This window comes from Chlorocebus sabaeus, chromosome 24, assembly GCF_047675955.1.
Source record: "Chlorocebus sabaeus isolate Y175 chromosome 24, mChlSab1.0.hap1, whole genome shotgun sequence".
Classification (NCBI taxonomy): domain Eukaryota; kingdom Metazoa; phylum Chordata; class Mammalia; order Primates; family Cercopithecidae; genus Chlorocebus; species Chlorocebus sabaeus.
In genome coordinates this window covers 72,581,488-72,596,430 of record NC_132927.1, presented here as the reverse complement: position 1 = coordinate 72,596,430, position 14,943 = coordinate 72,581,488, and the positions used below count along the sequence as shown (strand labels likewise).

General features: G+C 46.4%; 1 protein-coding gene across 1 annotated transcript; it reads right to left on the bottom strand.

Annotated features, from left to right (window-relative positions):
• Window positions 1-1,076: 1,076 nt before the first annotated feature.
• On the bottom strand, window positions 1,077-13,830 carry BDKRB1 (bradykinin receptor B1). The gene is made up of 2 exons (XM_007987762.3): window positions 9,991-13,830; window positions 1,077-2,224 (listed from the first exon to the last, which is right to left on the bottom strand). The coding sequence occupies exon 2, from the start codon at window positions 2,212-2,214 to the stop codon at window positions 1,156-1,158; it is 1,059 nt and encodes a 352-aa protein (XP_007985953.3). The 5' UTR covers window positions 2,215-2,224; window positions 9,991-13,830; the 3' UTR covers window positions 1,077-1,155.
• Between the last annotated feature and the right edge of the window lie 1,113 nt (window positions 13,831-14,943).

Below are 14,943 nucleotides of genomic sequence, written 5' to 3'. Positions count from 1 at the left end.
GTATCCAGGTTGCACCCTTTGTGGAAACCAGGCTCATGGCTGACTCCCTTCACAACATCTTCTCTGCTAACCTGAGAGGGAACCCATCCCCTTTCTCTCTGAAGGAGAAAGATGCTGGATCTGTGGTGTGCTCATGCAATTTCTCATTTCATTTTTTATATGATAATATGTAGATGTATGTAAATTCCTTGGAGATAGAACTTCTAGCTGTACAATCCCTGTATTCCTGGCAGTTAGCCTAGAAAGCTTTGAAAAGACAAATGGAAGTATAATAAGAGAGGCCATTACCCAATACTTGTTATTTGTTTCCTGCTGCTGCTATGACAAATTACCAGAAACTTGGTGGCTTAAAAACAAATGGGACCAGGCGCAGTGGCCACGCCTATAATCCTAGCATTTTGGGAGACCAAAGTGGAGGATCACTTGAGCCCTTGGATTTGAGACCAGCCTGGACAACTCCGGAAGACCCATCTCTACAAAAAATAGAAAAGTTAGCCAGGCATGGTGGTACACATCTGTAGTCTCAGCTACAGGAGGCTGAGGTAGGAGGATCCCCTGAGTCTGGGAAATTGAGGCTGCAGTGAGCCGTGATTGTGCCAGTGCACTCCAGCCTGGGCGACAGAGCGAGACCCTATCTCAAAAAAGCAAAGCAAAGCAAAACAAAACAAAACAACAAAACACAAATGTATTCTCTAACTTCTGGAGGCCCGAAATCCTCAATCTGTTTCCCTGGGCTGAAGACAGGGAGTTGGCAGGACCCATTCCTTCTGGAGGCTCCTGGGGGAAGCCATTTCCTTGCCCTTTACAGCCTCTAGAGAGTGCCTGCAATCCTTGGCTCACAGTGGCCGCCCTGAATTCCTATGGCCTCTGCTTCCATAGTCACATCTCCTGACTCTGAGCCTCCTACCTCCCTCCTATAAGGACCCTTGTGATTCTATAGGGCCCACCTGGATAATTCAGGATCATCTCCCCATCTCAAGACCCTTAATTTGGTAACAGCTGTAAAGTCCCCTTTATCATATAAAGTAACATTCATAAAGCCCAGGGATTAAGTACCCCCCAGCCGATGGGAGTAATTATTTAGCCTATCACAATAGCATTTATTATGTCACAAAGAATTGATAAGAAAGTCAGGCTTCTTGGTTCAATGCTGTTTTAATTCCGCCAGAAAAGTTGGAAGATTTCTTTCCTGTGGGATGAAGATATTGGAGCAAGACTTTTAGGGGTGCATTGTTTATAAAGTTCCCAGACCTTGGTCCTGAAGAGCCGGCCCACAAAGACATAAATGACTGGATTCAGGGAGCTGTTGGTGAAGGCCAAGAAGTTGGCCAATTGCAGGCCCAGGTCAATGAAGTCCTCCCAAAAGCAGCTTCGGATTGCTTGCACCTGGAATAAGAATTCCAGGAAGGCAAAGAAGTGGTAAGGGGCCCAGCAGACCAGGAAGGCCACCACGAGCGTGAGGATCAGCGCTGTGGTCTTGCTATCCTTGCGGCCCCCGCACCTTGTCCTGCTGACCTCCTCCCGCCCTCGCAGGGAGGCCAAGATGTGGTAGTTGAAGAAGACGATCGCAGCCAGTGGTAGGAGGAAAGCCAGAATATTTAACTCCACAATCCTTGCAAAGTGCCAGGCCTCATGGGGGAGGAGCAGGATGCAGGCGGTGATGTTCAGATCTGGGACGGCTTGGATGGATCGCAGCAGGAATGTGGGGATGCTCAAGAGGCCACCCACAACCCAGATGAGCACACAGGTGACCCGGGCCTGCCTCCGTCGCTGCCGCCTCCGGCTGGCCATAGGGTGCACCAGCAGGCAGTAGCGGTCCTGGCTGATGGCCACCACCAGGAAGATGCTGATGAACAAATTGGCCTTGATGACACCGTTGATGCCACGGCAGAGGAGGGCTCCGAAAGGCCAGTTAAACTGGTTCCAAATATTCTCTGCCCAGAAAGGCAAGCCCAAGACAAACACCAGATCAGAGGCCGCCAGGTTGGCCAGGTAGATTTCTGCCACGTTCAGTCGCCGCCTGGGCAGGAGGAAGACCAATAGGACGAAAAGGTTCCCTAGGAGGCCGAAGGAACAGATGGAGATGATAAATGTCGGCAGCACTCTGTGCAGCAGGTCCCAGGCTTCCGGAGCATTGTCACAGGCTGTAGCATTTTGAGGGAACAGCTGGCTCTGGTTGGAGGACTGGAGCTCTAGAGGGGGCCAGGATGCCATGCACAGTGACCTGAAATGAACAGCAGGTAGAATAAAACAGGAAGTGGCAGACTACAGCCTATGAGCCAAACCAGCCTGTCACCTGTTTTTGGACAATAAAGTTTTATTGGCACAGAACCACACCCATTCATGGACACATTATCTACGGCTGCGTTCATGCTACAAGGGTGAGTCGAGTGCTTGTAACGGAGACTGTCTGGCTTGCAAAGCTGAAGATATTTACCATCTGTTCTTGCAGAGGAAAAGTTTGCTGACCTCTGGTTTAAGGGATGGTGCCTGAGTCCAAATCCTGGTACAATCACTCAGTGTGAGCTACTTAGACCCATGGACTTTCACTTTCCTTTTTAAATATTGGAAAGAATCGTGTCTCTCTTGTGGGATCACGGGAGGGCTGTTGTTAGGATCTACAGGGTGCTTAGCTCTGTGCCTGGCATAGAGGAAAGACTTTGGAAGGTAGTGATTAGTCTTAGTAACAACTGTACCATTATTATTATTATTACTATTAGGGTTTTAACGGCATTTAATGAGCAGCTACCTCACACCAGCCCCTTGCCAGGCACTGGAGATATGCAGGACAGAGTAGCCCCAGCCTCATGGGGCTGCAGACATGGAGGCAGAGGTCATGGCTTGAAACAGAACTGAGGGAAGCCCGGGAACAGCAAAGGATGCTGACCTGTTTTGGCTGGGACCAGTGTGGTGGAAGGGATGGGGGCAGTGCTAGGAGGTTCCTCTTATGGGCCTGAAAAACATGAGTGCTGGCCGGGTGTGGTGACTCACACCTGTAATCTCAGTACTTTGGGAGGCCAAGGCAGGTGGATCAGATGAACCCAAGAGTTCAAGGCCAGCCTGGGCAACATGGTGAAATCCTGTCTTTACAAAAAAATACAAAAATTAGTTGGGCATGGTGGTGCACACCTGTGGTCCCAGCAACTCAAGAGGCTGAGGTGGGAGGATCGTTTGAGCCTGGAAGGTTGAGGCTGCAGCGAGCCATGATTGTGTCACCGCACTTTAGCCTGGGCCAACAGACTGAGACCCTGTCTCAACAACAACAAGCACAACAACAACAACAACAAAAACAGAAAGAGAGAGAGAAAAAAAGATAAAAGAAAAAGGAAAGCATGAGTAATAAATAAGGATAACAACTACATTTGTTAGATGGTATTAATGGTCTCTGTGTTCCAGGTGCCATTCTAAGTGTTTCACATTTAAGTATTTTCTCATTTAATATTCCTAGCAGTCATTCAAGGTAGGGGCCATTGTCATCTCCACTTGGCCAATGAGAAAATTGAGTGCTGAGACCCGGAGTCACCTGTCTGAGGTCACACAGCTGGTCAGTAGAGCCTGGATTCAAACCCAGGCAGTCTGATTTGAGAGCCTGATTGACAGCCTGTGTTTCTTTCTGCTCTCTTCTGCTGCACCTGTCCCTGCTCGGTGAAGGACAAAGCCAGGCTGAGAGAAGTTAACCAGCTTGTCGGAGAAGACCTAGGTGGTGTTTACAGTGCTACGCTAGGAACCTTGGTCTGCATGGGCCCCAGAGGCCGTGCTCACAGCCATGCAGCTGACTGGCCTCCTACACTTGTTGGAGGAGCTAGAGCTGGTGGGCACAGTGTACGCTATGAACTTTGGTCTGCATGCCCCCCATAGCTCACGTTCACAGCCACGCAGCAGACCTGCCTCCCATGCTCCCACGCTGAGTTTCACCAGGAGAGGGATAGAAAGCTCTGTCTCTTTCCATAGGGAAGACTGTGTCTCCCAGCCCTCTGTGGTCCCACAAGGGGTAGATCCCATCCTGTGCTCATGGCTTTGTGGCCTCCTGCCCGCAAAACCGGCCACAGCCAACTCAGGGACCCACAGAACACTATCCACAGAGTGAGCAGCTGCCTACACTGTGGGATTTATGGGGCTCCAGACGATCTTCAGAGTCTAAACATTCTTCCACAACTTGGATAGGTTAATATACACCCAGTGCTTAGCAGGGTTCCTGACTTATCGTAAGCACGTGGCAAACGTTAGCTGTCACCATCATGATTGTTATTACTGGGTGACGCCTGAGATTGCTTCAACTGCGAAAAACCTCACAGATACCAACAAAAGCTATTATGTAGCAAAGAATTCGTCCTGGAAGAGCATATTTGGCTGTGTAACCTCGGGAGAGTCAGTTCATGTCTCTGAGCCTGACTTTCCTCACCGAAGGAAGACACGATGTCCTCAAGAGGCTCTTCTAGCTGTGACAGTCTGTCATGTCACTCACATGGAGTTATTCACACTGGGGTATAATTCACTGGTTCCTCCAGTCATTTTTTTGCTGAACAAGTATTTACTGAGAATGTACTATGTGCCAGGTACTGTTCTAGGTATTTAGGACAAAGCAGTGAATACAGCAGGCAAAAACCCCTGCTCTCAGTGTGCGTATAAGCCTAGCGGGAGGAAGGAGTTGATAAACAATACACACACTAAATAAACATGCTGGCAAGTGACAGCTGGGGAGAGTAGCAGTGCAGGTGGTGAGAAGTGATCAAATCCTAGAGGTGTTTTGAAGGTAGTAACACCATGATTTTCAGTTGGATCTGGGTGGGAGAAAGGAGAAATTGGACAATGCCAAGGTTTTTGCACTGAACACCTGGAAGTATGAAGTTGTCATCAGCTGAAATGAAGGTGACATAATGAAGATGAAGCAGTTTTTTTGTGGGGGGTGGGGAAGATCAGGAGTTCAACTTTGGAATTGTTAAGGTTGAGATATAAATTGTACATCACATGGGGACATCCAGTAGGCAATTAGATAGACAAGTGTGGTATTCAGGGACAAGATCTGGGATGATGAGACATAACTGGGAGTTGTAACTGCAGGAACGGCATTTAAAGTCACACGGCTGGATGAAATCACCAAGGGAGAGAGTAGATAAAAGAGCAGAAGCTGCAGAGCTGCCAGTTGACAGATCAACAGGAGACGCGGCAAATTACGATTTGGTGGTTGTGAAATATCCATGGCACATGGAAGCCGAGCAGTCCCCACCCAGAGCAAATATGGAGGAGGCTGGAGGCTCTTGTTACAATAGTTTGGTTATGTTTTGCAGGGCATAAATCCAAAACTATGCTTATTTTATCATTTGGCAATACTTAAAGAATTTGCAATAAACCCTTTTGGAGTGATGAGCTAAAAAACAAATGTTTAATGGAAATTTAAGTACTGCACTTCTGATGCTCAAGGAAGTTGCTGATGAGCAGATAGCTTGCATAGAATATTTGTTGACATTTGCATCACTATGGGGTCTGTAGAAATTTCACTGATTGCAAGAAAACCTGACACAGAGCTGCTACTTTAGAAATTAGTAATTTTAAGAACATTGCACCAGGCCAGGCACAGCGGCTCACACCTGTAATCCCAGCACTTTGGGAGGCCAAGGCAGGTGGGTCAAGAGGTCAGGAGTTCAAGACCAGCCTGGTCAAGATGGTGAAACCCTGTCTCTACTAAAAATATAAAAATTAGCTGGGTGTGGTGGCAGGCGCCTGTAATCCCAGCTACTTGGGAGGTTGAGGCACAGAATTGCTTGAACGTAGGAGGCAGAGGTTGCAGTGAGCTGAGATTGTGCCAGTGCACTCCAGCCTGGGTGACAGAGTGAGACTCTGTCTCAGAAAAACACAAAAAACCAAAAGAACATTGCGCCCTAAGACACGGTTCTCATCCATGTAGTTGCAAAAGATGCTGATATAAGATCATTCTGAGAGGCATGACTTTTCCCTTAGATCAAATGACTGTTTTTTAAGTTAACTCAGCTCACGTTTAATTCCAGCTTTTCTTGTGCACGTGCAACAGTGGAAGTGATGGCTGACTGTGCGTTGGCTCCATAAGAAGAATGTCATAGAAAGCAAAATGGTGCCCGCTCAACACCAGTATCCTCAGACTCTTCAGACAGAAAAGCCTGTCAATTCCAATCACAATTCATTCTTTCATTCAGCTCATGGAAGCAAAGCAGGGCTTTGCAACATTCATTCTGGCAAAGTGAAACAACTGACTTTTTGTGAATGCTATTTTAAGTTGTTTAAATTTTCCACATTGGAAATAAAGTCATTGCATTTTTGTGAGGATAAAACACAAATTTTGGTGGAGTCCAGTGTCATGGTAACAACAATATTCCTACTAAATTAAGACACTAATGAAACAGAAACGTGATTGGAACAGCTCATGGTGCATACACAATTTGTTACTGCATGTAAATAAATGTCAATATTCTATAAATAGAAATAGATGTATGTGACAAGATTTATAAAATGTTGAAACATATGCACAGATTTACTGAACTACAAACTTGATGTGATAAAGTTGTTCATGAATTTTAAAAAAAACTCGACTTTCACATGTGTTTTCTCTTTTATTTTCCCATTATCAACCAATTTTGGAGGACATTGAGTCTCAGTGCCATAAAACGTTACTAAATAGTGTGTTGAAACAGATCTCTAAATTTTTGTTGAATTTTGTTCCAAATCAGTTGGAAATATTTAGTCAAGTTATTCAATAAATAGAGCGCCAAAACATCAGCTTTCAAAGCTTTTAGTGAATTATAAGTATTGAAAACAAAGCTGGTATGCAGAAAAATTATAAAATGTATCAGAAAATGATCAAAATCAAATGCTGTATAAGAGTTAATTTTGAAATTCTAAAATGAGCTCTGGAATATTTCAGTTTGTGGGAAGAATCTTTTTAATTGGATAAATTCATGTTCTGTATGGAAATGAAATGAAATTGAGAAAACCAGTGATTTGCAGTATCTGAATTTGACAAAACATTCAAAACTTATAAGTAGGTACAACTTATTTGAAAGGTTTAATCTGGTTAAAAAAAAACAAAAAACAAAAAACAAAAAACTTGTGGGCTGGGCGCGGTGGCTCATGCCTGTAATCCCAGCACTTTGGGAGGCCAAGGCGGGTTGATCACCTGAGGTCAGGAGTTCAAGACCAACCTGGCCAACATGGTGAAACTTCATCTCTACTAAAAATTAAAAAATTAGCCAGGCATGGTGGCAGGCACCTATAATCCCAGCTACTCAGGAGGCTGAGGCAGGAGAATCGCTTGAGCTGGGGAAGCGGAGGTTGTGGTGAGCCGAGATAGTGCCACTGCTCTCCAAACTAAGGCACAAAGACAGCACCTGTGAAAATATCTGGGCTAAAATATTTATGCAATTCCATGGGCAAAGAATTGGACTTGAGAACAGCCTCTGCCTGGCAGAATTTGCTGAGAGCTTATCACTCAGAACCTACAGACGGAACATTTTCTCAATATATTATGGTTCAAGAGAAGAGTCAATTGAAGGTACTAATTTAAATTTGTTAATTGTAAAATTTGTGGAAAAAAGATTTCAGGCAATTATATGGAAAAATTAAAAATAACAAGACCAGATTGAAGAAAATACATTATTGGGAAAAATGCCAAAGATATGGTATCAGTCAGGTACAAGAAACTGTAGCATGTGAATATGCAACAAGAAAAATTATTTTGCTTATCTTATTTATTTATTTTTTGAGATGGAGTCTGGCTCTGTCACTCAGACTGGAGTGCAGTGGTGCGATCTCGGCTCACTGCAAGCTCTGCCTCCTGGGCTGGCACCATTCTCCTGCCTCAGCCTCCCGAGTAGCTGGGACCACAGGCACCCGCCACCAAGCCCGGCTAAGTTTTTGTATTTTTAGTAGAGATGGGGTTTCACCATGTTAGCCAAGATAGTCTCGATCTCCTGACCTTGTGATCTACCCACCTCCACTTCCTGCTTATCTTATTTTTAAATGTTCAGTTAATTAACATAAAAATGTTTTATTTTGCTTTAATATTCATAGGTGCATGTATATGTATTTAAAGACTATTTTTGAAAATAGTTTTTATCTAGAACTACTTTATAACACCATCAATATAATATAACAATTTTGTTGGACTTTTTTCCTCCCTCCCTCCCTCCCTTCCTTCCTCCTTTCCTTCCTCCCTTCCTTCCTTCCTTTCCTCCTTCTCTCCTTCCATCCCTACCCTCCTTCCCTCCCTTCCTTCCTTCCTCCCTCCATCCCTCCCTTCCTTCCTCCCTCCCTCCCATCCTGCTTCCCTCCCTCTCTCCTTCCTCCCTCCTTCCCTCCCTTCCCTTCCTTCCTTCCTTCCTTCCTTCCTTCCTTCCTTCCTTCCTTCCTTCCTTCCTTCCTTCCTTCCTTCCTTCCCTCCTTTCCTTCCTTTTTTCCTTCCTTCCTTCTTTCCTCTCTCTTTCTACCTATAAATACTGATTTTTTTTGGAAATAATTTTTGACTATTGGAGTGCCCTGGCAGTGTGCACAACACATGGCTTGGCCATCCTTCTAGCTATCTCTGATGATGGCCAGGAAGCCGAGGTCTATGGTGACAGAGATTGGCCAGTGGGAATGGGTGAAATTCCCCTGTGATAGGTTGGGAATTCTCAGGGAGAAAGAAGGCGAGATCCTGACCTATGGTGCAGGGGCTGGGGCATTGAGAGTTTGAGAAGAGACAGGAGGGTGCTGAGCACTGATATGGTTTGACTGTGTCCCCACTCAAATCTCATCTTGAGTTGTAGCTCCCATAATTATCGTGTGTTGTGTGAGGGACTTGGTGGGAGATAACTGAATCATGGCGGTGGAGAACAAAGCCAAGCCAATATCTTGACTTTAGTTCAGCGAGACTGAGTTCGAACTTCTGATCTCCAGAACTGTAAGACAATAACTTTCATCATTTTAAGCCATTAACTTTGTGGTAATTAATTACAGCAGCCTTAGGAAACCAGCACAGGGGGTGAGGCTGCACCTTGCCCAGGAAGCCAGAGACGACCAGCTATGCAGGGACTTTAGCTCGAATCTGATTAGGCCAGCGGACACCACCCCCATTCCCAGGACTGGGAGGTGGCTGGGGCCACTGCAGTCACAGCATGTGTCTGCTCACGTGGGGCTTATTTTTAAAGGGATTGTCCTCACCTGCTGCTGTCTGTGTTTATAAAGTTGGCTAGAAAGGAGAAATCTTCCTTTGTCAGGTTTAGCTTTAGCTCTGATATTTGCCTGGAACATAGTAGGTGTTCAATAAACAATACCTATGGATATTGTTAGTAATATGTGACCCTATTTAAAGAACTCAGAAGGGGCATTGGGCAAGTTTACGAGAGAGGGAGATTCTGTAATTTCTGTGTGGTATTTTCTGGATTCTGCACATTTTAACCTTGGCTATGAGAGAGTGTGACTTTTTTCAACAAATTAGTTAATTCTTCAAATTAACTCCAATTTCAACAGCATGGTAATGATAAAGGTGTTGGAAATCCAGCCACAGATGTTAAAGACCGTCAGCACGGTCACATAATAAGATGCTACTTTCAAGCCACGAATAACCCAACCAGTTATTGGTCTTATGAAATCTTGTAAGCCATTCCAGAGAGACTAATTTAATTTTTATGATTCAGAATTTGCAGGCTGTAACTGGTCAGAGTCCATGCAAGCTCTGGGGGCTGTATTCCGCCCTGACATGTTTCACTTGATTTTGATATAAGGAGTTACTGGAACCTTCCCAACAGTTCTAAAACCTTTCCCTCCTCCTCCTGTTCTGGAAAAGCAATTAAGACCCAAACTAGACATGAAATAAAAGTCTCTTAAATTGATTTAGAGTTATTTTTAAAAAGTACCCTCACAGAAGCGGAACATTTTGCCAATAGGTAGGTGTAAAAGGAAGTTTTTTGTTTTTCTAAGAGACACAGATTTCCCCTTATATTGTACTCTCATAAAAGAGAAAAAAGGTGGTCATTTACTTACTCAGGCAGAAAATGAAGGCGTTCACAACTTTAGTTGGGTTTTCTGATAGTGAGAGCTGCCTTTGGAGGTGTTTTCTCTTCTGGGAAGCTCTGTGGAAATGTGGTCGCTTTAAATTATATAACCTCCTCTCCAATGACGTCATTGTGGGGATTGCCGCAAAAGTGAGTCTTTCGGGACTCACTCCAAGTGGATTTGGAAGGAAAAATCCACTCTCATTTCACTTTGCACTTAAGGGATGATGACAGATTATTCAGTTACCATCTCCTCTTTTACTTTGGTACCATCTGCAGAGGCCTGCAATCCTGCCCAAGACCTGTACATTGGCCAATATGCCCTAAAAACACGTTTTGGCATTGCCAACTTGCCCCAAAGCTCGCAAAGTGTCAGTGAACATTGAAGGATGGCTTTTGACCCCTTCACTGTTGGCTTCTGAATGTCTGGGGCTCTGCAGCTGCTTTTGTGGGAGCCACTTTGAATGGCCCCTTTTGAATTTTGGTCATGAAAGATACATTGCCAAGAATTCATCAGAGTGGACCCATCACACAGAGAGCTAGGAAAACGTTTGACTCATGCAATGTTCAGAGTTGAGTAAGACCAGATAACACTTTTTCCTAATCCTCCTTGGCGGCTTTGAAATTATGTTGGCATGGGTCAAGTTGAACTACTCAAGACCTCATGTTTCAGACAGTAAGATATTTTTGGCTTTCTTTGAGAATCAGGTGGCAAGATTCTCCAACTGAAGGTCCCTTACCTGCCATCTTAAAAATTAAGATCTTCCCAGGCCACCCCCTACATGTAGGAGAACTCATTCATGCCAGAATTCAGGGCTTCGAGTCTGACTTCTGGGAAGGTGACTCTAAATGTTTGGAGCAGAAGGTGTTACCTCTGTCTTTAGAATCTTGCCTTTTCCTTGTGTTCCCTTTTTCTGCTAGTGACATCTCAGTGGGAGCCAACTGCACTTCAAGTTTTCTTGCTATTTTCTCCTGTTGCTGAAGACCTTAAACTTGTGGAAGTAGGTGGAACAAATAGCATTCTGAGGCTCAGTAGTGGATGTACATTTCAGGGAAGAAGCTGGAATTTGCCTTAGAGGATGGTTCCTTCCTATCAGGAGAGACCTCCTGGATGGATTTGTAATAAAAAAAAAACTGTCAACAGGAAGGCATCTTCCATCATTCTGGGGATAGATCTGAACCAGAAGAAGGCTCCAAATCTTAGCCTTTCCTGTTACTTAGTAATGTAGGCGGGGACTCTCCAGCCCGCGGCTGGCTTGTTCTCCCTTCAATATGAGTTTAGACTATACTGTTTCTGAGAAACATTTATTCTCAGGAGATGTCTCCCTGTTGATTCACCCAGGAGTGTGTATAAAGCCAGCTCTGCCACGAAGAGCACATGCAGGTCTGATCTCTGCTTTGCCTCTCGCTGGAAGACAGGCCATGAAGAGAGCTGGCCTGAGTGAGCTGGACTTCGGAGATGCATCTGGCCGCCTTGCTAAGGTGGTGGTGGGGAATGGAAAGTTCTTTAAGAAGACCCATGTTTCCCCTTGTTGCTCATCTCCATGGGAAACGCGAGACAGGCCTGGGCTCAGGGGAGCAGAGGGTCTCCTACTGTCTCTGGGGCTAAGGGAGTGGGGCTGAGGGTAGGGGGAGGAGACCCAAAATCTGTGAAAGAAAAGCAGGTCCCTATAGCGTGGCAGAAGACAGTGGGGGGCTAAGAAGTGGGAAAGCACTGAGGACCCTCTGCTGAGGCTTCACTTGCCTTTTCTTTTCTTTTCTTTTCTTTTTTTTTTTTTGAGACGGAGTTTCGCTCTTGTTGCCCAGGCTGGAGTGCAATGGGGCGATCTCAGCTCACTGCAACCTCTGCCTCCTGGGTTCAAGCGATTCTCCCGTCTCAGCCTCCTGAGTAGCTGGGATTACAGGCTCCCACCACCACACCCAGCTAATTTTGTATTTTTAGTAGAGATGGGGTTTTTCCATGTTGGTCAGGCTGGTCTTGAACTTCCGACCTCAGGTGATCTGCCCGCCTCGGCCTCCCAAAATGCTGGGCTTACAGATGTGAGCCACCGTGCCCGGCTGAAACTTGCCTTTTCTGAATTCAGTTGTTTGTAATTCCCACAGCCTCCATAAGGTTTGGTTAAACCTTACAGTCTGATGTGCACTGTGCTTGATGAAGTCCCCTGGGTACTTGGGTGAAGAGGTGGCCACAGAGGATAAAGGGCTGCCTCTGGAAATAGAGGACAGGCCCACTTTCCCTGGGGTGTCCTTAATACCAGTGAGGAGGCACTTCAGGCAGGCTGGACTCCCTGTAGTATGCATCGGCTTGGACCATACTGGATATGTATTTAAAGGAAAGTGAACTCTGGAGTTTGAGGCCCCTGGGGACATGCAGTCCCAGTGCCCACTGTGACATCAAGGGAAACTTTCCAGTTCTCTAGTCGATCAGTCCTGGAGTTTTTTTCTCCTTTACTTTTCTAGTCATATCCAGCAGGTTCTTCAAAATGAAAGATTCTAGTACATGTCACCCAGCACACCTCTACAAATAGCACCCAGATGCTAAGCCTCTCCAGGGTTCGTTCTTAGTCCTTACGACATCTGATGTCTCCAGTGTTCTCCCAACTGTAGATGTAGGACAGAAAGCCACAGCTGGGCAGAATTCTTGCCAGGATGAAATGCAGCACCCTCACTGTGGTCCGGCTCGTGTCCTTTCACCCCTGACCCCAAGGCTGTTGGCCATCACACCTTTCTTCCCATCGCAGGGTTTAGAAACTCATGCAATGTACGTACAAGTCTGCAACAAAGGGCTGTAAATCAATCTCCTGGCTTTCCGATTCCTTTCCTTCAGTCTATCCTTCTGCTGGATTAATATTCTGGAAACACCTGCATTTTGTCATGTCACGGGACAATGACCCAACCCCTTGGAATTCACAAGTTCCCCCATAGTCTTGCTGTAACATCCAGAGCCACCCTCCACGCTGAGTGAGTGACTCATGGGCTCCGAATGCATCCTGCTTGTGAGCATTTGCTGAAAATGACCTCCCCCTCCTTGCTCTGTTCAGTGCTCATCCATCACTTAAGTCCTGGTGTAATCCTCTGCTTTTCTGTAAGCACAGTGTCTGAGTGCTTTCCCCTTTATTCTACAAACACGTATGGAGCACCTACCGGGTGCCAGGCAAATACCACCAGGCAAATGCCACAAAAGCATATGTGTCTGGCACACAGGAAGTAGGGAATGGATGGGGTGAACAGAGGGGGTCAAAGTGTAAGGGGGGGGTAAGCAGAAAATCACAAATGTACATTCAGCAAAGCACAAACACTTGGAGATCTACAGGATGACAGTGTGGACATGAGCATGTCCTGGGCATTCAGGCAGCTCCAGGTGCTGCCTTGGCCTGGCAGCCAGCCCTGAAGTGAAGGGTCCTGGGTGCTGGCTCTGGGGTGGGAAGGTGCCCACTTAGCAGATAAAGCTCCACTGGGTCAGGAGTTCCATGGGCCAGGAAAGTTAAAAAAAAAATCCATATGAAACTCCCTGTCCTTGTGTGGCCCTGCGTTGGGAGATGAAGGCCTTCTCGCCCGGGCAGAGCAGGGGATCACCAGACCTTACTCCTTAGGGAGCCTCAAGAATCCCAGGAGTGCACATGCACTCAGAAGGGGCTTGTACCAGGACAATCAACTGCATTTCTCTGTCTCCTGAAGCCGAAGCCAGGCCATGTCACGTCTCTTCTCAGACTCCTCTGTTGCTGTCTCAGGCACTGGAAAACACACAGACCTGACATCGGGATGGCTGCACATTCGCAGACCCCGCTGCCTCCCAGAGCACATGCGCAGACCCAGCTGTCTCCCAGAGCACATGCGCAGACCCCACTGTCTCCCAGAGCACATGCGCAGACCCAGCTGTCTCCCAGATCACATGCACAGACCCAGCTGTCTCTCAGGGCACATGCGCAGACCCCAATGTCTCCCAGAGCACATGCGCAGACCCCACTGTCTCCCAGAGCACATGCGCAGACCCAGCTTCCCAGACCACCTGTCTCATGGTGCCTGGCTGCCCTGGCTTTCTAGACCTGTGTTTTTTTTGTTTTTTGACACAAGGTCTCACTCTGTCGCCTAGGCTGGTCTCAAATTCCTGGGGGCCCAATCCATCCTCCCTCCTCGGCCTTCCAAAATGTTGGGATTACAGGCACTCCCCACTACGCCCAACCTTTCCTCTCTCTGTTTTGGATGTGCCACCTTCTCTCCCACCTCAGGGCCTTTGCACGGTCCGTTCCCCTGCATGGAGCACCTTGCCATTGAGAGCCTCACACTTGCTCCCCCGGGTCCTTCTGGTCCTCACCAATCTCCCCTTATCAGAGAGCCCTTTCCTGAAATAACCTCTCCTCTTCTTGGCCTGCTACACTGCTCTTTACAGCCCTATTGCGACCTGCTCCACCAGGCAAGGGATTTGTCTCTTTTGATTAGGTTTATCTTCCCAGCTCCTACAACAGGGCTGATATGTAAGAAGTGCTTAAATATTTGCTGAGTATATTCATAACCCTATGTATTATAAATGAATATGTAATAGCAATAACTTGTTTTATGTCAACAAACATGTCCCAAACCCCTTGTAGGGGCCAGGCCCTGTGTGGGCATGGGAGGTGCAAAGATGAATACAGCCCACTCCCTGCCCACTTAAGGAACTCTTGGGATGGCTGAGGACAAGGACAAGCTGACATCCAGTGACAAACATGTTGTAGAAAGCAGAGTGGCAATGAAGTTCTGAGGCTGTGTCCGAGTGTGAGGTTTGAAAAAAATGAGTTCTGCTCGAGGGGGAGTGGGATGGGTAATTTATGTGTCATGCTGACTGGGCCATGGGGTGCCCAGACATTTGGTTAAACATGGTTTCTGGGGGTGTCCGTGAGTGAGTTTAACCTTCACAGGTTAATTCGAATGATTAATGTTTGAATTGGTAGACTGAGTAAGG

Excerpts from the sequence above, each read along its gene's own strand:
- BDKRB1 (XM_007987762.3), bottom strand. The coding sequence starts at position 2,214 with ATGGCATCCTGGCCCCCTCTAGAGCTCCAGTCCTCCAACCAGAGCCAG.